Source organism: Talpa occidentalis, unplaced genomic scaffold (genome assembly GCF_014898055.3).
Source record: "Talpa occidentalis isolate TD23 unplaced genomic scaffold, MPIMG_talOcc4v2.1 talOcc4.3, whole genome shotgun sequence".
Lineage (NCBI taxonomy): Eukaryota > Metazoa > Chordata > Mammalia > Eulipotyphla > Talpidae > Talpa > Talpa occidentalis.
In genome coordinates this window covers 128,955,765-128,982,422 of record NW_023603184.1, presented here as the reverse complement: position 1 = coordinate 128,982,422, position 26,658 = coordinate 128,955,765, and the positions used below count along the sequence as shown (strand labels likewise).

The following is a 26,658-nucleotide window of genomic DNA, read 5'->3' as shown; positions in this document are numbered from 1 at the left end:
CCTTGATAATGTGCGATGAGCTTTTACATACATCACCTCCTTTGGTGCCTGCTGCACCCAGTGAGCAGGTGCTATCATCAGCCCCACGGGGGTTGTGTAATGGGATGCTCAAGGAGTTGCAGTGACCACCTTCCTAAGGGTGGGGACTAGCCAAAGAAGTGGGTCTTGACTTTCAGTCCTGCTACCTCAGACTCCTCACCCTGACTGCACTGCTGTGGCTTCTGAGTGGAGCCCCGGGCTGATGTGGAGTCCAAAAACCTGAATTCACAGGTTCAGGTGTGGTCAAACAGCAGGAGTGTAGGAGGAAAAGAAGGTCTGTTTTCTGCAGCCACCTGGGAAGCTTCATGGCAGAGTGAGGGCAGTAGGGGTGGGAGTGAGACCCAACACTGGTGCCCCATCGTCAGGAAACAGAAGTATCCCAGACAGAAGGCCTCTGAAGTCCAGCGCTGAGAACTCTGGACACCAGGACGGAGGCATGACCTGGGGCCAGCCAGAGTTCTGAGGGAACATGACAGTAGAGCACAGAGAGCAGAGGGACGAGCAGTGGGAAGCCAGAATAGCAGGCCTGGGTCACTCTGAATCCTGAATTCGTCGGTAACAGGGTCTCTTGGACTTGTTTAAAGGTAAAAAGGAGAAGCTAATTTGGGGAATTAGGAGGGGAGCAAGTTTCCTCAGGACTGGGAAGGGGACAGAATTCCCAGGGCTGGCTGTGGCAGAGGGAGCAGCCACCTCCTCCCAGAAGGGACAGAGAGATGTGGCTGGAGCTCATGCTCCCATGCTTGCCGACTCACTGAGGTCTGTGCTAATTCAAGTGGCCTGCTGACAGTGTGGACAGGAGCCTTCTGTCTTCCAAAGGCACGTCTGTCTGTTTAGGATTATGTTCGCTGTTTGGCAAAGGCGGTGGCAAGTTAGCCATCACCAAATCACAGCTGACCGGTCAATGATGCAGGTGGGGGCATGGGGGTGCTGATTCCCACAGGCTTTGGCAATCTCGGTATAACTCAGGACTTTCCCAAACACTCACCAATGCTCAAGTCCCTTCTAGTTGGCCCTCCTTACCCCAGGCTCACATCGGGGGAACTCAACCAACCACCATCTGAGGTTGGTGGATGTGTGAACACAGAACCCCCTTTAGAAAAACATCTGCCTATAAACTAGCCCACACAATTCAAGGGTCAATTGTATATATGAGGGCTTTATAGAATGTTTATATTCTGTCTGTGTTACTTCCTAAAAACAACAGAATACACACTGCTTTGTTAGGTCTCTAGTTGCTTATATCTGGCACCCAGCCAGCTTCAGCAAGGGAGGGCACTTTCTGACTAGGTCACACTGGTGTCCCAGAAGCCCTTTGAGCCCAGATGCAGCCAGGTGAGGTGCAAGCCCTGACAGCTGGGAGCTGGCCATACCACCCTCCACCCCCATCCCACCCCCAGGGGCTCTGTGCACGTAGGACTTCTCACATAGGATGGCCCCACACAGACACAACTCTGTCTCCTTTGTTCAAGGGACCAGCCCAGACTGAATGTATCAGGATTCTTTTTCTTCTGCAGGGGACAAAAACAGCAGCTCAAACTGGCTTAAGCTAATTAGGGACTTTAGCAGCTCAAGTAACTGAAAATTCCCCGGCCAGCTGGACCACAGGGTCACCTGGTATCAGAGGAGGCAGCACTGCCCTCCACAGGCACCCTTGCGGGCACCATGCTCTGCTGGTTCAGCCCTCTTGGGACCAGACAGGCTTCCATCCTCCCCCAGCATGCTGGTTCTCTGAAGGCCTCAGCCAGTCTTGGGGGGTAGAGGTGGGGGACTTGTGGTTGGGGCCAGCCTGGTCACGTGCCAGCTTCTGACCCAGCCACGGCCGGATGTAAGAAATATGCTCATTGGTCCAGGATAGGACAAATGCCTGGCTCTAGAGACAGGGCTGAGTTCTGGCTCACCTAAGCACATAAGAGCAACAACAAATGAGAACTGAAGTTTACTGCTTGTTGGCCAGAGTTTTAAGTATTTTAGATAATTCATTTTAAACTCAGGTTATTATCTTGTTTACTAGTTTAATCAACACATTTCCCCCGTTTTCATAGATGGGGAAATTGAGGCACAGGGGGACGCATCTTACCCAAGGCGTCACACCTAGTGAAGATGCAGAGCTGGGGTTTGACCTAGACAGGGTCCAGGAGAATGGGGCGCGGGTGCTGGGCTACTAAAGATAATAACAAAAGATGTTCATGCTCAGTCGGGGGAAAGAATTATTTGCCCAAGCCAGGTTGGGCAACCCCCCTGGCCCGGGGAGGAACCACACTCTACCAAGGCAGCTGTTTCTATGGTGACCTCGCACACAAACTCATCCTGTGCCAGAGATTTGGGGGACATGGAAGGAGATGTGGGGAGCCCAGACATGTAGATACACTTGGGAGACGTGGGTGAGGGCCCGTGGGGAGGCTGACAGTCATAGCCTTTATTTTGACTTGTAATTTTATTTTGCTCCTTACCTTCCAGACTGGCTCCTTCTGCCCCTTTCCTACGGGTCCCCGCCAGAAGGTGCCAGAAGGTGCCTTAGGCTTGGGGCAGGTGTTTGGGCCTCAGTGGCCCCACTTTGGGCCAGCCCTGTTTGGCCAGGCGTATTCACTCATGAGGGGATGGGTAACTTTGGGTGCTTCATTGGGGAACTACCACTAGATCCTTTCCTCTCTTCTCTCTCTATGCACAACTATTCTATTAAAATGCTTTCACACTAAGAGTTTGCTTTGTCTTTATGCAGTGAATGACAAAACCCATTTATAGCATGTAGGTTTGGGGATACTGGGGTTCCCCTCAGTCTGCCCACTAACCAAGTCAGAAAACAGGAGGGAAAGAAGAATAAATGCCTGCCCACAATTACTCTCTGGTGAGGAGTCATAAGACATGGAAAAGCAATTTTTGTTATGGGGATAAAAACAAAAAAGCTATCAACTAAAGGCCTTTGGGTATACTTATTTAGATTTTCCCCCCACCTTATTTCTGCCCCCCCCCATAAGGGGCTGAGAGGGTATGAAGAGCCCAGAAGGTGTACACAGAACCCTCTGGGCTGAGGAGGTGTCCAAGCATGTTTTTCTATTAGCTGTCAGGGTAGAGGGAGGCAGGAAAGAAGCAGAGTTCTCCTTGTTAGAAGGAAAAATGCACATAATTTACAGATTGTAACATTATAATTAAAGTGTGCTTTGGAATTACAGGTCATGCAGGAAGTGAATTTACCTTTCCCCACATCCCCAGCAAGGCTGACACTGGGGGCCCTGGTATAGATCAATTAAGGAGTGATCATGATCTAGACAGGCTCCCCAAAAGGCTGTACTTTGCCGAGAAGCTAAACTAAGCCATGCATACTAAAAAAATCTTGCTAATTTTAAAAATTTCCATCCCTCTTATACTTGTGTTCAGAGAGCTTCTGCTAAGTTAGACTGTAGCAACAATGTCTGAATCTCACCGGTTCTCTTCTCAAAGGTTAATTTCTCTTTCTTTTTTTTTAAAGATTTATTTTAATTTATTTATGCACATAAGAAGTGGGGTATAGGTCAGAGGTGCAGGGGGTAAGAGGATTCACCAGAGACACTGGGGAACAGAACAGGCAGATGTACTGAAATATACTGCTGAGGGAAGCAGCGGGGAGACAGGAGAGGTCTGCTGCGCCATGTGGGGGTTAGCTCCCTGGCTGGGGATTGAACTCAGGCCTGGCTGTTGATAGCTTGATAGCACTGAGACTTAACCTTGCTCCACCAGGGAGGCCCTCAAAGGTTAATTTCTCAATCACATTTCACATATTTCACAGGTCAGCTGTGGCTCTGCTCCACCTTGGGGGTTGGGGTTAGAAGCACCCCCAGCTGGGACTTGAGTTAGTGAGCAGAGGGGAAAGCACACTGGCACCGCTGTACAAGGCTGCTCCCTCACCCCTTGGCGCCGAGGTGGCAAATGTCATTTCCACCTATATTCCATTCACCAAAGCACGTCAGACGGCCAAGCCTGACCTCCATAGGGTGTGGAGACAGGCCTGTGGAATGTGTATTGTTTATTTTAAATCATATAATCTACCATAAACCCAATTTTTTTGAGGATTAACAATTTACTTTCAAGTATTTATAGGGAACCACTGCTTATGGGGTTTTTAATAGAAACAGTTTCACTGACTGTCTACAGTGCTATACGAATGGAGTGTGTTCCTAAATATTCTTTTCGGTGCTTTCTGAGCCAACTGGTACTTATGAGCTGAACAACTTTCTTATCTGTTACCAGTGAGAAAAAGTAAATGGCATCTTTGCAGATAAACTGCGAGGAAATATAGAGTGTCTTATGTCCCATGTTAATGAGGTACAGAGATGTTGGGAAAGTTTTGTGAAGTCCTAACGTATGATTTCAGCAGAAGCAGTGACGAACAGGCAGAAAGAATAAAGGAGGGGCCACCCCAATGAAAATGGGGTGACTTGAGTCTTCTCTGCCCCACAGTCTGTATTTTTTCTTATTTCTAATACTGGCTACCAAAAGGAATGGAATGAAGAAATGGAAAGAGAAAATGAAATTTAAAAAAAGGAAAAGGAAGATGGAAAGGCAGGTGCAGCAGAGACATAGAGGAAGCAAGTGAGAAGGGAGAAAACAGGGGAGAAAAAGGGAGGGGAGAGAAGAAAAAGCCAAAAGGACTAAAAATGAAAAAAAAAAATGAAGAACGCAATAGACAAAATGTCGATCCTGAATTCAAGATACACTAACAAGTCACAATAATCAAGACAGTATAACATCTGTGAAAGAATAGACCAACAAGTTAGTGGAACAGAGAACCTATAAATAGGCCCACACAAGGAGACTCAACTGATCATACTCAAAGCAGCAAGGACAACACGATAAAAAAAAGACAGCCTTCTCAATAACGGTTCTGGAACAACTGGATGCCCCCATGCAAAACACTGAATCTATCTAAACACAGACTTAACACTCTTGACAAAAATTAACTCAAAATGGATCTAAGTTAAAATGCAAACTATGAAACTCCTAGAAGAAGAAAACATAAGAGAAAATCTAAATGAATTTGGGTTTGGTGATGTCTTTAGCTGCAACACCACGAGCACAATGCATGAAAGAAAGAATTGATATGCTGTTCACTAAAATTAAAAATTTCTGCTCTGTTAAAGAAACTGTCAAGAGAATGAAAAGACAAGCCGCAGACTGGGAGAAGATATGTGTGATAAAGGACTGTTATCCAAAATCTACAAGGAACTCTTTTTTTTTTAAAGATTTATTTATTTATGCATACAAGAACTGGGGTACAGGCCAGAGGTGTGGGGTGAGAGGTTTCACCAGAGATAGAGTGGAGAACAGAACAGGCAGATTGACTGAAATACACCGCTGAGGGGAGCAGCAGGTAAGGCAGGAGAGGTCTGCTGCGCCATGTGGGTCAGTTCCCTGGCCGGGGACTGAACTCGTGCTGCAGTGGCTGCCCATAGCTTCATTGTGCTGAGACTTAACCCCTTGCACCACCAGGGAGGCTCTACAAGGAACTCTTAAAGGTCAATAATAAGAAGACAATCAGATTAAAAAATGGAATAAACAACTGCCAACAAGTTCATGAAAAAGATGCTCATCATCACTAATCATCAGGAAACGCAGATAAACCTCAAAGAGATGTTACTTCCTACCTGTTACAATGGCTACTATCAGAAAGACAAGAGATAGCAAGTGTCAGCTACGATGTGGAGAAAAGGAACACCACTGTACTATGATGGGAATGTAAACTTGTAGCTACTCTGGAAAACAGTATGGAGACCCTGCAAAAAGTTAAAAATAGTTCTCATGTGATCCAGCAATCCCACTTCTGGGTTAATATTGGAAGGAAATGAAATCACTGTCTTGATAGTTAGGCTCCCATGTTCACTGCAACATTATTATTTGTAATTGCCAAGACATGGAAACAACCTAATTTCCATCGACAGATGAATGGACACAGAAAATGTGTTTCACACACGGGAATATTACTCAGTCATAAAAAGGGGAAAATCCTGCCATTTGCAACAACATGGATGGACCTTTGAGAGCATTATGCCAAGTGACATAAGTCAGACAGATGCTGTATGATCTCATAAACGGAATCTTTAAAAAAAAAAGCCACATTCACAGAAACAGAATAGAATGATGGTTGCCATGGGCTGGGAGTGGGGAGGGAGATATTGCTCAAAGGTTAAAAGCTTCCAGTTATGAGTAGATTTTGGATCCAATATTTATCAAGGTAACTATATTTAACAATACTGTATTATATACTTGCTAGTTGTTAAGAGAGTAAATCTTAAAAGTTCTCAACATGCATACACACAAATTGCAATTATGCAGGGTGTTAACTAGCCTTATTGTAATTCTTTCACAATATATACATGTATCAAATCATCATATTGTATACCTTAAACTTAATATGCCAATTATGTCTCAATAAAATTGGAAAATAAATAAAATAGAACAAAAATATGGTGACAGATATCTCACCAGGAAGATATACAGACGGCAAATAAGCATATGAAAAAAAACTTCATTATCATATATCATTAGGGAATTGCACAGTAAAACAACTAGACATGCCTATCACAGTGGTTAAGATCTAAAACACTGACAACACTAAATGCTGGTGAGGATGGGGCCCAACAGGAACCCTCATTCATTGCGGATGGAAATCAAAATGGTACAGCCACTTTGAAGGGGCTGTCTGGCAGTTTCTTATAAAACTCAACACACCCTTACTATAACACCAGTAATCCTATCCTCAAAGGAGTTGAATAAAACAATCAGTGGTTGCCAGGGGTTATGGCACAGGGAGGCGGGATGAATAGGTGGCACACAGAGGATTTTTAGGGAAGTGAAAGGACTCTGTACCATACAGTAATGGTGGGTATATTTCATTACACATCTCACCAATCTCATAAAACCTACAACATCAAGAGTGAACCCTAACCCTATGGGTGACAATGATTGATCAAGGTGGGTTCAGCAGTTACATCAAAAGTGCCAGTCTGGTCTGCGATGTTGACAAAGGGGGAGGCTAAGCACGCGTGGGAGCAGGGAGTTTAGGGGAAACCTCTGCACCTTCTTTCCAAGTTTGCTGTGAACTTAAAGCTGCTTCAAAAAAATAAATTCTACTGCACGAAGATGTCAACATAAACAAGTTAAACGATAAAACAAGCAAAGCTAAACAAAACTGATTGAACACTTTCACTTTGGTAAGCTTCAAATTTCACTTCAAGTCACTTTTGACAGTCTCGGGTGGAAACGTTTATGCAAAACTGCTGAGAGGCCTCGCACGCCCCCTGCGGGGTGGCAGGGGTGCCGGGGTAGGGGGTGTCAAGGGAGGGTGACGGGGGCGGTGACGGGAGGTTTCAGCTGACAGCACCAGGGAAATCTCCGGGAAGCTCTTAAAAATGTCAAAGCTCTGACTCCACCGCACACCAGCTCACACTTTCGGGTGGCAGGACCCAGAATCCGGTTAAAGGGAGCAGAAAGGCGCAGAGTTCCTCCTGCTGTGCGGCCGGGGCGCACCATCACCGTGAGAGGCGGCTGCAGGGAGGGGTGAGGCGTGGGAGTCAGGGTCGGGGGAGAAAAGGGAACTTTCCCTGGAGAAGGGTGCGCCCCACCCCGGCCCCCACGCCCCAGGGCGGGTATACCCGTGGCACAGCGGGTGCCACGCTGTCAGCAGCTTTCAAGCCGGGAATGGGTGTCCCAAGGGCAGGTACGCGAACCGTCTCCCCCGGAGGAGAGAGACGAGGGCCAGGGAGTCGGCGCCACCGTCGGGGTCAGAGTCAAGTCGGGATCCCCACGCGCCCCGCCCGTCTCCGGCGGGGGTGCCACCCCAGCCCGGGCACCACGAGCACGCTCGGTTCGCGCTCCCGGCGAGAAGCGCTTTGTCCCCGTCCCCGCCCGCCCCGACCCCACTCGGGAGACGCGGGCACGAAGGGGAGACCGTGTATTCTTCGGGGGAACTTTTTCCTACACCCGCCTGACTGGCCGCCTTTAAAACGAAACCGGGGCCTCTCTGTTGGCGCAAGGGGTTAAGCACCGCACTGTGAAGCAATCCGCAGCCTCTGCAGCACGAGTTCGATCCCTGGTTCAATCCCTGGTTCGATCCCTGGTTCGATCCCTGGTTCGATCCCGGCCGGCCAGGGAGAGACCCGAGAGACCCACACAGGCGCGGCAGCCCCGCCCTGGCTCGCCCGCGGCTCCCTCAGCAGCGTGTTTCTGTCAGTCTCCTGGGCGCTCCATCTCTGGTGGATCCTCTCACCCCCACACCTCTGGCCTGTACCCCAGCTCTTGTATGCAAAAATAAATAAATCTTAAAAATATATATATATAAATAAAACGAAAACCAAGGCGCCCGCGGGAGAACCAGCCCAGAGAGGCGGGGCGCCGGCGCGGCTCCCTCTCGCGGGTCGTCTCCCCTCGCCCGCCCACCCGCCGGGCGGCGCTCGAAGCCGGGGCGCCGGGGCACGCACGGGGGCGCTGGCTCCCCACGCGCGGCCACGCACCCCCTTCCCTCCGCCCCGCGCCCGCGGCAGCCCCACCCGCCGGGCGCTCCCCGGGCACTCCCCGGGCACCCCGCTGGGCGGGGGGGGCGCCGGAAGCGCGTGTCTCCGGGGCGGGGGCCCCGCCGGCCTCCCGCGCGCTGCTCGGCCCTTTAAGGCGGGGTTTTCCGCCGCCGGCCTCGGGGGCGGGGAGGGGGCGCCGGCGGGGAGCGCGGCGCGCGGGGCCGTCTCCCGAGCCGTGAGTAGCGACCAGGCCGCGCCGCGGGCCCCGGTGAGTGGCGGGCCGGGCTCTGGGGCGGCCTCAGCGCGGCCCTGGGGCCTCGAGCCCCCTGGCGGTGAGGCGGGCGCCCCGCGCCGAGGAGGCCCGGGGGGCGCGGGCCCGAGTCCTCGCCACCCCCGCCCTCCCGGCGGCCGCGGTAGGAAGTACGCACCTGGCGGCCCCGGAGAGGGCCGGGCTGGGCGGGTTTGGGGGTGCGCAGTTCCTCGTGTCTGTTGTCTGTGTCCAGTCCCGCGGAGGGGGAGCTGCGGCCCCGCGTCTGCCCCGCCGTGTCCGAGGCCGGCTCCCCAGACCACGGACACCCACTCCGAGTGCGCGTTCGGGGCGCTGAGCGCGCGATCGGACGCCCCGACTGGGAAGGGATGGCGGGCGGGCCGAGTGGAAACGAGAAAACACTCTGGGGGTTGCAGCTGCGGTCAGCGCGGGGCTGGGCAGCTTAGCGCCCCCGGCTCGCACCCCCAGGGCCCTGGGCACTCTCTGCCGCTGGGCCGCCCGGAATTCAGAATGGTCACCCCAGAGCGCCTAGGGCACCCCGCAGGAGTCGTGCCGTTCAGGCTCTTATGCCCCAAGGCCGCCCTTGACGTGAATTCAGAGCAAATCCTCACTCCCCACTAGCCTCGGAGGAAGAGCCCCGCGAAAGGAGGTGGATACAGTCTCCCCTCAGCTCTGCCTTCTTATGACTGTACGCTGGCCTCAACACGCACGTGGAGCCACTTGAGAGAACGAATTTTGTGGCCAGAGCATCACCAGGATTATTTTGCCTAACAGGTTTGAGGGAGCAGAGAGGCCTTCTGCTCGGGGCGCAGGCGAAATGGCCCTGGTGCCTTATGACGAGAACGCGGCCGTGGGGCTGCAGAAATTCCACAAGCCTCTTGCCACCTTCTCCTTTGCAAACCACACGATCCAGATCAGGCAGGACTGGAGGCAGCTGGGAGTGGCCGCGGTGGTTTGGGATGCGGTGAGTAAGCAAGCCCCAGGGGGTGATGGGCGAGTGGGGTGTGTGTGTGTGGGGAAGGGGGGTTGTTCTGGAAAAGAGCCTCCTTTGATTCCAAGACTGCCCTTTATGTTTTTCAAAAAGTACTTCTTCACTGAGATACGGTTCGTAAGCCACGAATTTCACTTATCTAAAGAGTGATTTTTTTTAAAGTTAATTCAGAGTGGTGCAGTCATCCCCACTCACCATTTTGAAATATTTTCATCATCCCACCCCCTCTAAAAAAACTTCTACCCATTGGAATCACTTCTCTGCCCCCTCTGCCTCCTCAAATAGGTGTATTTTAAGGTTGAAGGAAGGGGAGCTGAGCAATGTTTAAGGACTTGGACTTGCCAGTAATTTACAGGAAGAGGTTGGGAGGGAGGACTCGAAGGAAGGCAGGGGCCCCTAACTGCTTGAGACATTCATCAAATTCATTTTTAAGTTAAAAAAAAAATTAAGTACTGCACAGAGAATGTTGAAAGTGCCAAATCGCAAAAGGAAAAATATGTGTTTTCTTTCTAAGTTTTCCATCAGTGTAGTGGGTACAAAATCATACTGTAATTGCTTTTTTACTTCTCCCAGCACCACTTGTGACACTGACTTGCACCTCACCTGGGACTCAGTGGGAGTCAGTTACTGTTGAATAAATGGCTGGCATAGATAGTTTTACAATCTGCAGTTAGCACTGTGTTAGGGTTGGTAAAGAAACGTTTAGAACTACAAATCATAATATAGCCTAATGATACCGCTTCTCAGAATCTAGCCCAAGACAACCGTGAAAAAATATTCCAGAAGTGATAATGATAATTAATAACAAGGAATGGCCGAGCCTCCTAAAGAAGGAATTGCCAGCTATGCTAACAGTATGTGGCCCTGAAAAACATTATATTAAAAAAATTATGTTAACAGTGCTTTAATAGAATCATATAAAATGCTAATTCAGACATCTAGTATCCAGAACTTTTGCCAAAACTTAACTCTTGATGTCCGGCAGATGCGGGCCACTATGGGGTAATGCCTATTAGGGACTCGGGGTTGAGACACAGCTCAGGAGCCTTGGACTCTGGGTGAAGTTGTGGCCCTGCTGACTTAAAGCTTGATTTAGGAACTAGACAGTCCCTTAAACAAACTCAGAGGCTGTTCAGCTCTGCCAGGGTAGTTTTGCAGATTCCCAAGTGTGGAAGTACTGTGACCCCTTGAGAAATTTACCTTCCCAGACTCAGCAGGACCCATCATGGAGGGTGGTGTCATTGACCACGGTGCTGCTGTTCCTCTTAGGGACTTAGGTGGGACCAGGCAGCCTTGCTGCAGGGCTTGATGCTTCCCAACAGTGGCTGAGTTGCTGCTGATGTAAAACTAGGAATTGAACCTTGCAGTGGGAGAGGGGTGTTGGGTGCCTTTCTGCCAGTGCGGTTAGCCTACTTGAGGGCACCGAATCTTAACCACCAGACCACCAGGGAGTGTCAGTAAACCTACTTGGAAACCCTTCAGCTCCCCAAGCAATGTTGGCTTTAATTATATCGCTGTGTTTTGACTCAGGCTGTCGTTCTTTCCACCTATCTGGAGATGGGCGCTGTGGAGCTCAGGGGCTGCTCTGCCGTGGAGCTGGGTGCTGGCACAGGGCTGGTGGGCATAGTGGCTGCCCTGCTGGGTGAGTGTGGCACTGTGGCTTTACCCCTTCATGAAAGGAACTCATTTAGAGGTCTCATGATGCAACACCCATTACTATCTTCCCGTAGCTGGGTTATATTCCTTTCTCCTGTACTTACGAGTTATGGGCCCGCTGCTGGTGCTGTTAACTCCAGTGAGTTAATTTCTCCTCTCTCTCATCCTGTCACTTATACTCTGCATGGGAGATCACCTTGCCCCCTCCAGTTCTTTCTGTGTGTCCTTGGTCCTAGTACTGCACCTGCCACACAGGGCAGAAAGAGATGGTTTTTTCCTTTTAAAGTACTTTCATTTCTTGTAACCTTAGTCATCTATTCTTGGTTCAGGGCAGACCCGCCCTGTGCCTAGCGCAGATTTAGGTACTACACCCAGAGGCGTGAGCAAGGCAGAGAGAGCGCTCCTCTCAGAGTGTTTCCAATGTAACCCTAACTGGGGGAGAGGAAGGAAATGAAAAGTTGACTTAGAAAGCAGGAAAAAAAAAAAAGTGTGATGAAAAATGTTAATGAGATTTTCCTCTTAAAAGCAGAAGTAACTGCTCACCGCTGGCGGTCAAGTTCAGGCTGCTCTGTCCTTTTCCGGCCTCACTGTGGCCTGGCCTGCATGGCGGGTCTTCTCGGAAATCTTGTTAAGTGGTGAAATGAGGGCTTGTCAGCTAATGGAATCTAGTGGATTGTGGAGTTAGAATATGAATCCTATTGACTCTCAAACCCTGATTCTTAGTTTGAAAAGCTCCACCCGGTTTTATGCTACTTGGAAACTATTTTTAGAAAAAAAATTCCAATTAAAGGTCGGACTCTGTAAGTTGGGATAGGGTCAGAGAATCCGGGTTTTTAATTTCTCAGGTGGTCTGATGCCTAACCAAGTTTGGGGACCACTGTCTTAAAATAGAATGCTCAGAAAAAAAATTGTCTCTTCATTTTCTACGATTCTAGTGCAAGTCTCCATTGAACTTTGAACTTACATGTTTCACTGAAAAGCTGCCTGCCTCATCCTGGCTATTTCTCAGCACCTCAGACAATACACATTTGAATTTCAACTCTTCTTCCCTTTTCAAACTTTCCCTTTCTCTTTTGTTCTGAGCTAACCTCACTATTTAAGTAGTCGCTCTAGTCAACTCCTTGACCCGTTCCGCCACACTCCCACCCCATCCCTAGAGCCTCGCTGATTCTTCTTTTACTGTGTCTTGATTCTATTCCTCCCTTTCTGTTCCCACTGCCTGGTAGGAACTCTCATCATTTCTGTGATTATAACCACATTCCCATCTGGCTTTTCTGTCTGCTTTGTCTTCACAACCCAGTCTCTGAGAGGAAAATGGGACCCACTTTCCTAATGGGCCAGAGTGGCCTGTATCAGCCATTCCTCTGCCTCCCCACTGCCTGCAGCCTAAATCTCAGGTGCCTTAGAGAGGCTCTGCGATTTCATTCTGCCTGACTCTTCAGCTTTACTCTTTTTTTTTTTTAAGTTTTATTTTTATTTCTGCATACAAGAACTGGAGTATGGGTCAGAGGTGTGGGTGGTGGTGGTGGGGGTGGTGGTGGTGGTGAGAAGATACATCAAAGACAGAGTGGGGAGCAGAACAAGCAGATCTACTGAAACACACTGCTGAGGGGAGCAGGGGGCGAGGCCGGAGAGGTCTGCTACGCCGTGTGGGTTAAGCTCCCTGGCTGGGTATCGAACTCAGGCCGCAGTGGCTGGTGATAACTTGATGTCTCTGAGACTTTAAGCCCTGTGCCACCAGGGAGGCCCCCCAGCCTTACTCTTTTGCAGGGTGATTGCACTGTTTGAATTCAAGGGACACACAGACACTGCTTTTGGTTTGTCCCTTCTGCCTTGAATGTTCTTTCTTTATCTGTTTTCCCCTGGCTAATGCCACATTTTTAAAGGTGTAAGCTTAGAATTCCCTTCCTTCCAAAATCTTTCTTTAACCTTTGTACCTCTTGAAAAATTTCACCTCTGTTGCCACATAATTTCCTGGCACACCCATTTCCTAGATTCCACTCCACATATTGGGTCCCATTATGTCTACATGTCTCTCTTCCTCATGAGACTGAGTTCCTAGAGGGCAAGGATTTTCTCAATCCTCTCTGTAGCTCTAACACATAGTGTGTGAGCAAATGTTGAATAAATGCAGGCATTGCTTATAGAACAAAAAGCTAAAAGTTATGACAGATATTTACATTTTCTTTTTCCATTACCAAGGGAGTGACAGCAAGCTATTTTGTCTTACTGGATCAGTTTTCATTAGTTTTTTTGTGAACTAAGACTGCCTCATTTCCTCTTATCCATTGTAATCTCAGAGGCTCACCTCACCCTTCCTCGCTTGATCTTTTTCACTAGGGACAGATCTAATTAAGTGCAGCTCCCACATGTTCCAAGTCTGTGCCTCTGGGTGGGTGTGGCTGGACGAGATGTCCTTCTGCTGGGTCTCATCTAAAACCCCGATCAAGAAACTTGAGAGTGCTCTTGGTGCTGCTTAGAAGACACACCCTACCTTCTCTCCTGTCTGCCCACCTCTGTTCCTTCCTTCTCCATTCGCTGTCCTTGTCCCTTAGCTGATGACATTTCTCCTTTCACTGAGCACATTGAAACAATCAGAAGAGAACTTCTCTAACCTTCCATTACCGCCTTTAACCCACCTGCGTCTCTGCCTTTGTGCAGGTGCAGATGTCTGCCTGACATGGCCAGTCCCTCCTCACCTGTTCAGACATTGCTCCAGTGCTGTTCTCGCCTGCATCTACCTGTTCATTCTCACTAGCACACAAACTTGTGTTTCTCCCACCTAAAAATTGACTGACTTTTAAATCAATTTAAACTTAAAAACCAGCCAGTTATTAGTAGCTGATTCTTGGTCTGTGGCAGGAAATGTGTAAGACAACCCAAAAATATCTTGTCATACCAGGTAGCAAGGGAGTTCTCCCAGGTGACTGGGGCTGTGTCAAAAGTCCACTGGCAAATGATTGGACAATTTGAACAGCAGCAATGATAACAGCAGTGGATTTAATACATCAGATATATTTAACCCATGAGTTCATAGCATAAAACAAAAATGTAAACCTAATTAGTCATCTTTGGAGGATATTAGAAACCAACTCTTTGAAATCATATTTAAAAATGGGGGAGAGGGCACAAAAGTTGTCTTTCTGTTTTATACAAAATGAGTAACCACATTGAAAGAAACTTCCCTTTAAAGAAATTTCCTGAGCAAATGCAAAAGGATCTAATGAAGTAAGGATCTGGACATTGGGTATTTGTAGCTGCCTTACCTTGTGAAAATGGACCCTTTCACATCTCACAGAATGAGATCTGAGGAAAATGCACCACCACCTCTGAGAGGGTCTTGTTAAAAAAATCAAACTCAGGGTCTCCCTGGTGGGTCAGGGGTTAAGATGCAACCTATGAAGCTATCCACAGACACTGAAGCATGAGTTCAATCCCTGGCCAGGGAGCTACCCACATGGTGCAGCAGACCTCTCCTGACTCACCTGCTGCTCACCTCAGCAGTCCATTCAATCTACCTGTTCTGTTCTCCACTCTGCCTCTGGTGAATCCTCTCACCCTGCACACCTCTGGCCTGTACCCAGCTCTTGTATGCATAAATAAATCTTTAAAAAAAAAATCAAACTCAGATTGACAGAGGACAGAGGAACTATACAAATGGTAAAATTTACAAAATTGTAGTAAACTATAGGACAAAATAATTGTTTTTTTTTTTCCTAAATTGCAAGGACAAAGACATAGAAAGGAACTGATAGATTGAAAGAAACTTGAGGCATTCTCTGTGCTCTTCCTCATAAGCAAATGAAACCACAGGCAAAGCTGTAATGTTTAGGGATGGACATTTGGGTGATTAAACTCGTGACTCATGAGGAAGAGTCCCATGAGAGTCAGGAGAGGTGCCCCTCACAGGAGGGTTTGAGGGGTGGCTTGTGACAGGGTGACGAGGGTGGTTACAGCAAGGGACGAGCCACCAGCCTCCTCCATCTGAATTAGTGTGGGGTCTCCTTGATTGTGGCCCTGCCTCATTACTAGGAGTTCCTTTAAAACCCAAGTTAGAAGCTAGCTCATTGGCACTTCTGTTTAGTAGTCGCTAGTGGCTTCCCATGGTGCCCAGAGGTCAGTCTTTTCAAAATACAACCTATAAGACCCTAAACAACCTGCCTCCCTCCCTTTCTCTGATCTCATCTCCTACTATCTTCTGCATTCATTCATTCATTCCAGCCACTCTGGCCTCCTCACCTGCACCCCCTTTAGGCCTTTGCACCTGTTCTGCTGCTACCCTTGATATGTACTCTGTAATTTCCTCACTTCCTCTATGCCTTTACCTGAGTTGCCTCCTCAATGAGGCCTTCCCTTTCTACCCAATCTACGATTTCACACCCACCTCCCTTACTAGCTAACATTTCATGTCTCCATTGTTTTCCTTATTCTGTCTCTCCAACCAACATACCAGATATTCCACTTTAAAAAACCTCTTATTGTCTGTCTCCTCAGTTGAATGTAAGCTCTATGTGGATAGGGGTTTTTGGCCTATGATTGATGGTAGGTATTTGTAGAGTGGATGAATATCAGGATCCTGTTAAAACTCCAGGGATATATTTAGAAGTAGCTTTAGATATCCTGAAACATTAGAGAAGATGTACCTCTAAAAGCTATTAAAATGAACACTGAGGTGATGTACAAAGACTAGGTCACTTCATTGTTGCCAGCGAAAGTACTTTGTAGATGGTTAAGAAATCTAAAGATAAAACTCTTAAGTCAACAAGGAAGAAGGCCATCTGTGACTTTAATCATCAAGAGAAATGAGCAGTGTCACTGAATTCTGTTTATAGGCAACACATTGAGTAGCAAATGTGGTCTAAGTGGTAGGTCCGTGCTTGTAAAATTGAACAACTTGAACAAGACTATAAAAGTCAAATGGAATTACATACCACCCTAATATTATGGGTCAAGATATGTGACATTGAAATGTTTCATACCAATGCTTACTGGCACTCTCTGGCATACCATGGGGACTGCCCGTGGAGATTACTAGCTGAAGAAGCATGCAAATAAATAATTTTATGAAAGAATAAAACATAATTTTAAATTGCAGAATCTATGGGGCCAAAGCTTAGCAGAATTGTACTTATTGTCACTACATGTAGATGAGGTGTTTCAGAGTAGCAGTTCATTCTTCTCTCAGTCTTACTGGTTCAAAAAAAAATCACATCTTTTAATTCATTCCACAAGAAACAGATTAATAAAATACTGCCTCATTATTTTATGCATTGCATGTAGAAACTTAGCTCTTATATAACATGATCTCATCTTACCCCTTTGTATTTTAATAAAATCTAGTAGTTTCTAAATTTACCATTTTCCAATAATTAGGTATTACATAAATACAGGTTGGCAGGACTGGGATTCCTGCATAGCCAGTTAACTCTTCCTTAATTCTTTTTAAAGTTTTGACTCCAGAAAGTAGCCTCTCTCTATTTTTGGTATCTTGTCATCTTTATAATCATTTACAACTAGATTTTCATTCTTGGATGGTTTTACACTGAGACCTACTGATTTGAGTTGGGAGCTAATGAGTGAAGCACAGACAGCTGGCGAGGGTGGGCCAGCTCTGCCTGCAGAATTCAGAAGCATCAGCCTGTCCACTTGGGACTCTGCATTTTATAAATACAACTTGAGCAAATAGCAAGTTTGTCAGTGACAAAACAAGGTTTACTTTTACTAATAGGCAGTGCAAAAGGAGCTATTGATCATTAATTTGATCTGCTGCAGCCGGCCATGAAGGGCATGATCTTTTGCACATCAGGAGGTAATTTAGAGACCCTCAGCCTGCCTTGTTCATTTTTATTTTTTATTTTATGTATTTTTTACATAATTTTTCATTTTTTGCACAATGTATGCATTTTCATTTTGGTTATAGTCCCCATACAATTCCCACCTCCCTTAGTTTGACCATAATCCCTCCCCCCCCACCCCCCTTAGTGTGTCTCTGGTTCAAGAAATTTGGTACATACCAAATACATGGAATATTACTCAGCAATCAAAAAAGATAACCTTATGCAATTTGCAGCAACATGGATGGAGCTGGAAGGGATCATGCTCTATGAAATAAGCCAGAAAGAAAAATTCCAGATGGTCTCACTCCTAGCAGGAATTTAGAAAACCTAAATAAGGGACCAGGAAAAAGACTAATTATAATAAAGTGAAAATTGAAACCATCAGTCTGCCTTTTAACTTGAGTGCTAACCTATTAGTTGTACTGATGTTTACATTACTCTCTCTGTCCCACATTCTAGGTGCTCAAGTGACTATCACGGATCGAAAAGTAGCATTAGAATTTCTTAAGTCAAATGTTCAAGCCAACTTACCTCCCCATATCCAACCCAAAGCTGTTGTTAAGGAATTGACTTGGGGACAAAATTTGGGGAGTTATTCATCTGGAGAATTTGACCTGATACTTGGAGCTGATATCATATATATAGAAGAAACATTCGCAGATCTTCTTCAAACATTGGAACATCTCTGTAGCAACCACTCAGTGATTCTTTTAGCTTGCCGAATTCGCTATGAACGGGATAACAACTTCTTAGTGATGCTGGAGAGGCAATTTACTGTGAGTAAAGTTCACTATGACCCTGAAAAAGATGTACATATTTACAAAGCACTGAAGAGAAACCAGAGGGAGGACTTATAATTGACCATATTTATAGGAATGTTGTCATTGAGTGTCAGTGGAGATCTTAGACTGGAACTCTAACAATATTTCATAAAATGGCTTCCTGAACACAAAGTGTAAAGGTTCTCATCAGACAGCACAATGTGAGGTTTTACAGCAGAGCCCCATGTGTTCCATTGCGTTTTTTGGTCATATTTTACTCTGAAGTTCAATTAACATTTAAAGGCAAGTCTAAGACTTTTGATTTATGTCATTTCTGTATCCCATACCGCTCCCTTTTCATTCCCAGTTCTGACAACCTGGTACAAAGGCATCTCCAGTGTAGTAAGGTTGTTTGAATGAGGCAATATCATGCACATCATATATATATAAGGTCTGATTTTCTAACTTTGAGTATTAAACAAGGGGTTTAACAGACATTCCCTGAGCTTTTAATGCTCCTGAAATCTTTTGTCTGCCTCACCTGTAGGTCTTAAATACTTTTGGTTGTTTTGTGATTAGGGTAAATGTCTTCTGAGTCTCATACCCTGTTTTTTTGTTGTTGTTGTTTTTTGGCGGGGGGCTGTTTCAGACAAATAAACAAAGAAATAATAAAAATAAAATTTTATTTACTTTTTGAAAGCTCCATGGATTTCTTTGTGCTGTGACTTGTGACTTGGTTACCTTCAACTCAAAAGCCGTTCCGTTGTTTTTCCCTTTCTCAGATGTGATTTTACATTTTTTTCCTGGACTTCTGCCTCCTTACAATGCATAGAATGACAATGAAAACAAGTTTTAAATTTCATCTCTCTGTGACAGGTTATAATCTCCTTCCATGTTGTACTTGCAATGCTTCAGTATTCCCTAGGACACTGTAAGCCTCCTGCCTTTTACATTGTTGCCCTCCCTAGTATCTAGTATATTATAACCAAATAAAAATGATTATCTTTGATATATTTTATAAAGTCATACACACAACCCCCTTTTATTACAATGTAAAAGTTTAAACAACAGCTTAAAAAATTTAGACCGCAATAGTATTATAATTGTAGTATGGTATTTGGTACTAGGCATAAATTTCTTTGGTTAAACATTAGAAACAAGATGTTTTTCTTAACCTTTATTGAGTATCTTGGATATGACAATACCCATTACATTTTTACATATGTTTTACTTAAAGGCAAATAAAAGTTTTGAGCATTCTATCATGTAGCAGAATAACATAATTAAGAGACATGCACGAGTTGCAAATAGCCACAGCTTGCCAGATCCACAAAATGCTAGTCCTGTGCCATCAACATGGAAGGTCTTTCAAAACAAGAAAAAAAAGTCCTGAAATACCATTAACACTGTAATGAAAGGTCAATCTCATTTATGCGTTATTATAAATGAAGTTTGGCTCTTGTAATTAACATCCCTAACTTTGGGTGGGAATGGAGAACTTCGACAAGATGCCTGGATGTCCTATCGAATGAAGTAAACAGTGATTGGGTTGTTTTCACAATTTTTTAAGATTTTATTTTATATATTTTTTACATCATTTTTCATTTTTGCACAATGTATGCATTTTCATCTTGGTTATAGTCCCCATACAATTCTCACCCACCTTGTTTTGATCAGAAGGGATTAAAGGAAATTTTTCTCGACCAAAAATAGAAGGCAAGAAAAATTCAACAGTAGTTTGGGTTGTTTAAATGAAAATGAAATGATTTTCTTAAGTTTAAAATGTTACTGGTCAGGCATCCTGGGGAAATAAACTCAAAATGGAGGTTAGGGTGCAGAAAGTTAAAATGCGCATGCTTTTTTGACCACCATCTCTGAGGGATTAAAATAAGCGGGGTTGAGGAACAGGGTGAGGTTGGCCTGGAATGAGTCAAAGAAGTCCTCATCAAATCCTTCAATGCTGGGATGGCCCTGCAGTCAGTCATATTCAGGCAAGGGGATAGGCCTTTGTACCCATGTGATGATCAGTCAGTGAATGTAGGGACATGACCTTGAACTAAACAGAGGGACTCTGTTTACAGCCACCACCCACCAACACTGGCAGTATTGGAGAAATGAGGGCTTTGGAGGTGTGTGTATGTGTTTTTGGGGTGGGGTGGGGGAGGTAAGGTGGGGGGTTGTGGAGAGGGAATCTACCTGGATAGCATGAAAGGATTAATGTATCCCATAAACTTGTATTTTAAGTATGCTTGTTTTATCCTCAAGGATAGAAGCATAGTCTAAACCTATTTTACTAATAAGCCTCGATTCTCACACAGGTCATTTATTCACTGTCACACTGTTAAGTTATACAGTGGGTTTTGGTAATTTTTTCTCCAGTTAAAACCAAATACTGCTGCCAAGGTTCCCTCTTAATGGTATCTTGCTTTTAGTTTATGATAGACTTATCCAAAACCATGGTGCCATCTTCAAATAGTTTCTAGTAGGACATTTATTCTTTCATATAAAAGAATCAGAATTCTAATCAAAATCCTTTACTGCAATTGAATGATAGGAAAAACCAACATTGTCTGCAATGTGTTATCTTACCACACATAATGTATGCTCCTAGAAGACAAGGACTATACCTCGATTATATTCTTCAGTTGTTACTAAAGAACCTTGTTCATAAAAGTTCAGTAGCATTTAACTCATGTAGATTCTTTTACCATAGATCTTGTATTGAACTACCTAACTTCGCTTTATTCTCTTTGCTCAAGGTGTAAAGGATAAATTCTCAGGCAGGGATAGAAAAAAATAAAAGCATACTCTCAATAACAAAATGATGCAATATTTAAGAAAACAAACATGAAAATTTAAGTACTTTAAAAAAATCACTTTATAATGTACCCAGTATTGTTTTAAGGTCCTAGATAGGGTCTGACTTAATAGTTGGTGAAACAGATGACCGATTTCAGTGTTAAGAGAATTAATCATTATTTTGCTGTTCCCCAGAACCTCCACAAAGACACAAGTAGGTAGCATTTTCAAAGTCCTCTAACAAGAGTGAGGGGAGATACCACAGTGGATATAGAGCCCTTCTCTGGGATGCTGGAGACTTGATTTCTTTTAGCACAGACATGAAGTCAGAGCAGTTCCTTATGTTTTTGGGTTATTTTCTGCTTTACAGATTGAGGGTTTGTAATATACAATTTTGTTTCTGCTCTAAAAGTCATGTTGTGCTTTTCCCCCTAGTTAGGGAATGATCAAAATTTAATAACACTACAAACAATGGCATATTGTTTTTTTTCTTACCAAGAACCACCGTTTCTTTAATAAGAAAAAGAAGGCCCACCTATCATAACCTTGTATATGGCTGGTTCTGCTTCTTTCAACTTTTCTTCTAAAAGATTGTGAAGCTTAACATAAAAATATACTAACGAACATGATTTTAGTTAACAGGTTCTTTAATTCTTAGAAAACAATTTCCAAACATGAAGCAATACTTAAATGGTTTCCACTTCTCAGTATCTATGCTGAAGCTATATTAGCTTATAGTATCAATATTATCTATACTTGTGTATGTCTGTAACAGTCAAACGTTACGAACCACCTAAACAGCCCCAAGAGGGTTCTGGTTAAACTACCTATTCGATGGGATACTACATACTTGTTAGAAAGATTTGTAGATATATACTGAAACAGAACTATTGCTAAGACACATTCAGTGAAAAAACCATTTATATAAAAAGGGGGACGAGTATACATTTGCATACATTGCACGTATGTACACAGATTGTCACTAAAAGCATACAGGAAATTCATGTTTCCTTCAGTACACTGGCAGATGTTAATAAACACATGACAATTAAAAAAAAAGGAATTTGAATAAATCCAACTACTTATTTTCAAAAGTTGAATCAGTAGTATGATTGATTTTTATGCTTTGAGCAAAGAGCAGCTTAGCCACACCCACTCCTTTTCCATTTTATATCACAGAACTTTTGAATTACCTGGGTACTTGAGAAGGTATTCTTATTGTTCTTCTAAAGCACACATACATTTTATGACATTAGACAGTCATGTGCCTCCCATTAGCTGTCTCAGTAGGGCAAATCTTCAAATAGGCATTGTTCAGTCTTACTGAAAAAGTGCTAAAAATTCAAAATACAGTAAAATTGCAGATATGATCTTATTGCCTGAGTGTTTTTGTTGCTGTGCAACACAAGCTTGTGACATATCCTAATGTGATGAATGTTCATGTAACAAAATAACCCTAATTCCACAATGCAGCTTAACACTATTGGCAGAAGCAAAATAAACATTCCATCCCCAAAAAAGAGACTTACAGAGGTTTTAAAAGCATGTTTATGTGACTGCACATAAATGTTTGTGTAAAAAGGGCATTATGACAGTTGATACCACAAAGATTACAGTAAGAAAAAGCACTTTATGACAATATTTCACAAATTCACAAGGATCACTTTAATATACAAAGCAACTGCTACCATTCTGAACACAAAGCATCTAATATGTACATAGTGTTAATAAAATGCATTATAACTCAGTACATTTTTTTCTCTTTACACAGATAAAGCACAAAGATTTAGGTAAAAAAATTAAAACAGGGATGTTTCTAGAATGTAGGGAATTTTGTTAGAAATGTATTTCCCTCATTATAGTTATCTATTTAGTATTCAACTCTAATAGCAACATCAGAGTTAAAAATCAATACCCTGTTTTGTGCTGATAGTTTTGGGGGAGGTATCTTAACCCCAAATCCTCAAGAAAAAAAAAAAAAAAAAGCAAAGAAAACCAAACACCTTGCTCTCTAGAAACTTCCCTGATTATTTTATTTCTAAAAAGTTTCAAATGATACTTCTAGGTTTAGAAATAATTCCTTTTTTGGACGGGGATGACAACTGACAAGTGGACAACTCAGTTGGGGACAACTTCACATGGAAAACTGCTAACTAGCACTCTTCTCTGCCACCCCTAATAAATTTAGACCCACAGAATAATGTTGACAAAATTATTTTCTGCTTTTAATATAAATAATTTTATTACATACACACACACTGGAGTGGCACCTGGATAAAAATGTCTATAAAGCACTTACCAGTTCAATTTAAAAACATAAGAAAATAAACTTCCCAAACATAATGGTAGATCATTTTACTTGGCCAACTAAAGATCATTATCTGCAGGGATTTTCTTTCTTCCCTACCAATGTTTAAACTATCTCAGATTTATTCTGACATCTCTGAGATGTTCTTCAGACAGAAGTTTGGAAATACCGTACAGAATTCTGTAGGCAAGTATTAAATAATGCCTTTATGAAATAGTACAATTTGCAATTTCTACTGTTTGACCCTTTCCAAAGAAACAGCCTGAAGATTGTTCATTTTCATTTTACTTGCTGGTGAGAAAAATTTGAAATGTATCATGTCATACCCAGCTAGGACCTGCACCCACAGTACCAGAATGCAGACAGGTCAATGTTTTCTCTGTGCTAAACAACTCCGCCTGTTCATAATATCAACTTGCTTCACAGGCTTTGTTCAATTTTTTTTTTCTATTTTAATTTTTTTAAAAAATAAATTTCAAGCTAAAACACCTGAAATATAATCCCTCCAAACATTATCTGGTCCCTCTTTAAAGTTTGTCTGCCCCCTGAGGACACATACAAAGGCTTAAGCTACATTCACTAATCAATAAGAACTTATCATAAGCAGATGAGACAGATGGAACTTCAGCACCCTGTTTGATTTATTTGAAATTCTTCCATACTGACTCAGCTTCATGATATGTTCATCCCCCGAGGGATTAGTGCCTCTTCTGGCCATTGATTCTAGAAAGTCAAGGAAACCAGTTCCTAGTACATACAGTGACTGTTCAGTTAACTTAAAAAAAGTCAACGTATCAACATTAAAAGTATTCAAGATGCATGTAAGCCATCCAACATGTTTTAGTTGTGCTTTGTACAACTGAGTGAACAAATTTATCTCACAACTCTTCACTTCTAAGCACAGCTCACTTTCCCCCCTCATCTGAAACCAGTCAAATTTAGGCAGCATTTTTTTTGAGGTTAAAGCCAATTTAAAGTGGAAAAAAATTTAGTGAAATGATTGCATGTGGTTTCCATGATGACAATAATTAAATGCTTTAAAAAATCTTTTACTGTTCTTGACAAATTCATGAATATCTTACATCCTATAGACAGAATTAACATTGGGGTAAGGATAGTTATTCATTCACTTGAATTGCTTTTCCTTCTGTTTTTATCTTTTACCCATGATGAAAAAGTAAGATAGGGTTCAAACCCACCTTTTTAATTAGGCTAGTCAGGTCTAGTTGCCTGATGTGTTTCTTTTACAGATATTTTTAAGCCTAGCCTTTAGGTGCTGAAATAGTATCACATGATTTGAACAGAGGAGATACGAAAGTCAATTTGCAATTGATGAGGGAATTTTCAAGTTGCTAACACCCACACTGGGTCATTTTTAAAAGTGCAAGTTACACCAGACATTTACAAAGAATATAATGTAAATATAACCCAAATAAATATACAACTTTTGTATTAGATCAATGGGTAACAATATACCTATGATTTCAGGACTACAAAGGCAACAAAATCAAGCCTCTTGAAAATAACTGAAACTGTGTGTAACCACTGTTCTTGAAATCCACTTTAATTCAAAATTTTAAGATAGTAGCTTTATTTAGTCCTGTAAAATGCATCAGACTTTTGATCTTCAAAATAAAGAGACTGTTTTATGCTAATTGCTTGCTCTGTAGCTGATCACAGAATTAAAAACATTAAAAATGGAAAGAAATCTAGATTGAAGTCATTCAAGTAAACAAAAGTATCCTGGTTTAGACAAACTTGTTTCTTCCTAAGCCTTTGTATGATTCCACATGCCACTCCAAATGGTTAGAATGATAAGGATTTGGCCTGAGAGAGAGAAACTTCAGCCAGATGACTTCTGATGGAACAGCCTGCCTGACTGGTATTGTGCTTTCAGATACTAGCACTGCTGCTGACCTACCACTCAAACACATTTTCTGACAAAAATCCCTGCTTAAATGACAACACTAAAATTCCTCCCCCAGGATGATTTCTGAAAAAATCAGTGGTACCTTTTAGAAGCTATCTTCAAAATGTTCTTACCACTGTTATAGCTGCCAGAGACAAAGCAAAGAACCAAATACTTTGGGGAGAGGGGGAGTTTTCAAGTGACTAGTAACATTTTAAAAGTATCAAGCCAAAGAAAACTAACAGTAAAAAATAAAATACTTGGAAGAAAAATAGATCATGAGTGCTGGAGTAATGCAGTCCAAGGAACTACCAAAAGGGATGCAATAGAACACGCAAAAATGTAAAATTTCATCTGACCTCAATATACTCTAATACTCAGCATTCCTGACTTAAAAGCTCTCAGAGCCTCAGATTATATACTGTATGTATATATATATATTTACACATATATTATACAAATGCCATTTCCCCCCCTAAGAATATCTAAATGAACAGAGCACCTTTGACAAATTATGGTTGCCAATATGGTACTTGAGTTTGAATAAGAATGAACTTAAAATTGTATCTGACACCAATTTTTTTAATAACGTGAACACATTGGATCTAGCCCTTTCTAAACCACTTTTCAGTTAAACACTACCAAAGCTTGAAAACTCATAAGAGTATTATATCAAAAATAAACCCCTCCCACTTAATTTTATTAGTTAAATCTGTCCTATAGATAAAAGTGCCACATGGCCTATATTTGCAAAGTGAGCAATACCAAACTTGCTATTTTCTAAGCAAATCAGTAGCTTATGTACAGATTCCTATGATGACATTTTCATTTCCTTTTTGGCCAATAAAGAAACATTATTATTGGTATTGTGGCCACGTTTTTGGCTACAGGTTTTTTTTTTTTAAAGTATATCATTTTCTTAATAAAGATTCTCAAAGTAGCATGCTTAAAAACGAACACCTTTTATACCAACTCATTAAAAAAGTCTGCACAAAAGATGCTTAATTTCTATCTGTATAAACTGAAATGTTCAAGTCTCTCCAACTTGTCTAAAACAAATTTCTTACCTCACCTTTAAGCATTAAGTAACTGACTTCAAACCAGTGCAATCATCCTCTAGGTACAAGGATCTTTTGTAACTTACATGTAAGTTATTTATAACTTATAAATCCAACGAGCTATTATGGATATGATTGCCTTGATTTATCAGGGACTAAGACGACGACCAACTTTATAATTAAAAATCTCAATTTTTGAAAAACACTTAACTTTTGAGCATACAATTTGCTAAATACCAGACAATTTTCATTTATAAAAACTTATGACATTCAAAATGTTCAATTTTGACTCATTAAGAAAAGTTCTAGTTTGTGAAAAGATTTGTGATTTTGCTTGGTTTCTGTTTAGCCAGTTTTGGAAAATGACTTAGCTATGCTGGTAAACAATTAAATTTTATGCTGTAACTTTCCCCATTAGCTCAGCAGGATATACATCAAACTTTACAGTTGTTTGAAAGCCTTCTTGAGACTCTGGTGAATTGTCCAAATATAAGACTACATCACTCAATTCTTAGAATGAAGCTCCTTCATAAACTTTGTTCATCCTTG

At 43.1% G+C, this 26,658-nt stretch overlaps 2 protein-coding genes and 1 long non-coding RNA gene across 7 annotated transcripts in view; 1 reads left to right on the top strand and 2 right to left on the bottom strand.

Annotated features, from left to right (window-relative positions):
• Nucleotides 1–9,067, bottom strand: part of LOC129146656 (uncharacterized) — a 64,047-nt gene extending 54,980 nt beyond the window's left edge. Inside the window, exon 1 of the long non-coding RNA XR_008553641.1 lies at nt 8,951–9,067. This is a non-coding gene — a long non-coding RNA (uncharacterized LOC129146656). The remainder of the gene's footprint in view (nt 1–8,950) is intronic.
• Nucleotides 1–18,894, top strand: part of METTL21A (methyltransferase 21A, HSPA lysine) — a 70,456-nt gene extending 51,562 nt beyond the window's left edge. For 2 of the 5 annotated variants that reach the window (XM_054700026.1, XM_054700025.1), the window contains 3 exons: nt 9,565–9,754; nt 11,312–11,423; nt 17,734–18,894. In XM_054700026.1, the coding sequence (XP_054556001.1) occupies nt 9,565–9,754; nt 11,312–11,423; nt 17,734–18,131 (700 nt within the window). In that variant the 3' untranslated portion in view covers nt 18,132–18,894. Of the gene's footprint in view, nt 1–7,550; nt 7,570–8,733; nt 8,791–8,923; nt 8,943–9,564; nt 9,755–11,311; nt 11,424–17,733 lie in introns of those variants that run through there. The other 3 variants (XM_037523935.2, XM_037523933.2, XM_054700027.1) reach the window with 3 other exon arrangements.
• Nucleotides 18,895–19,234: 340 nt separating this feature from the next.
• Nucleotides 19,235–26,658, bottom strand: part of CREB1 (cAMP responsive element binding protein 1) — a 64,752-nt gene continuing 57,328 nt past the window's right edge. Inside the window, exon 10 of the transcript XR_008553639.1 lies at nt 19,235–26,654. The gene's annotated coding sequence lies outside the window, so the exon portion shown is untranslated. The remainder of the gene's footprint in view (nt 26,655–26,658) is intronic.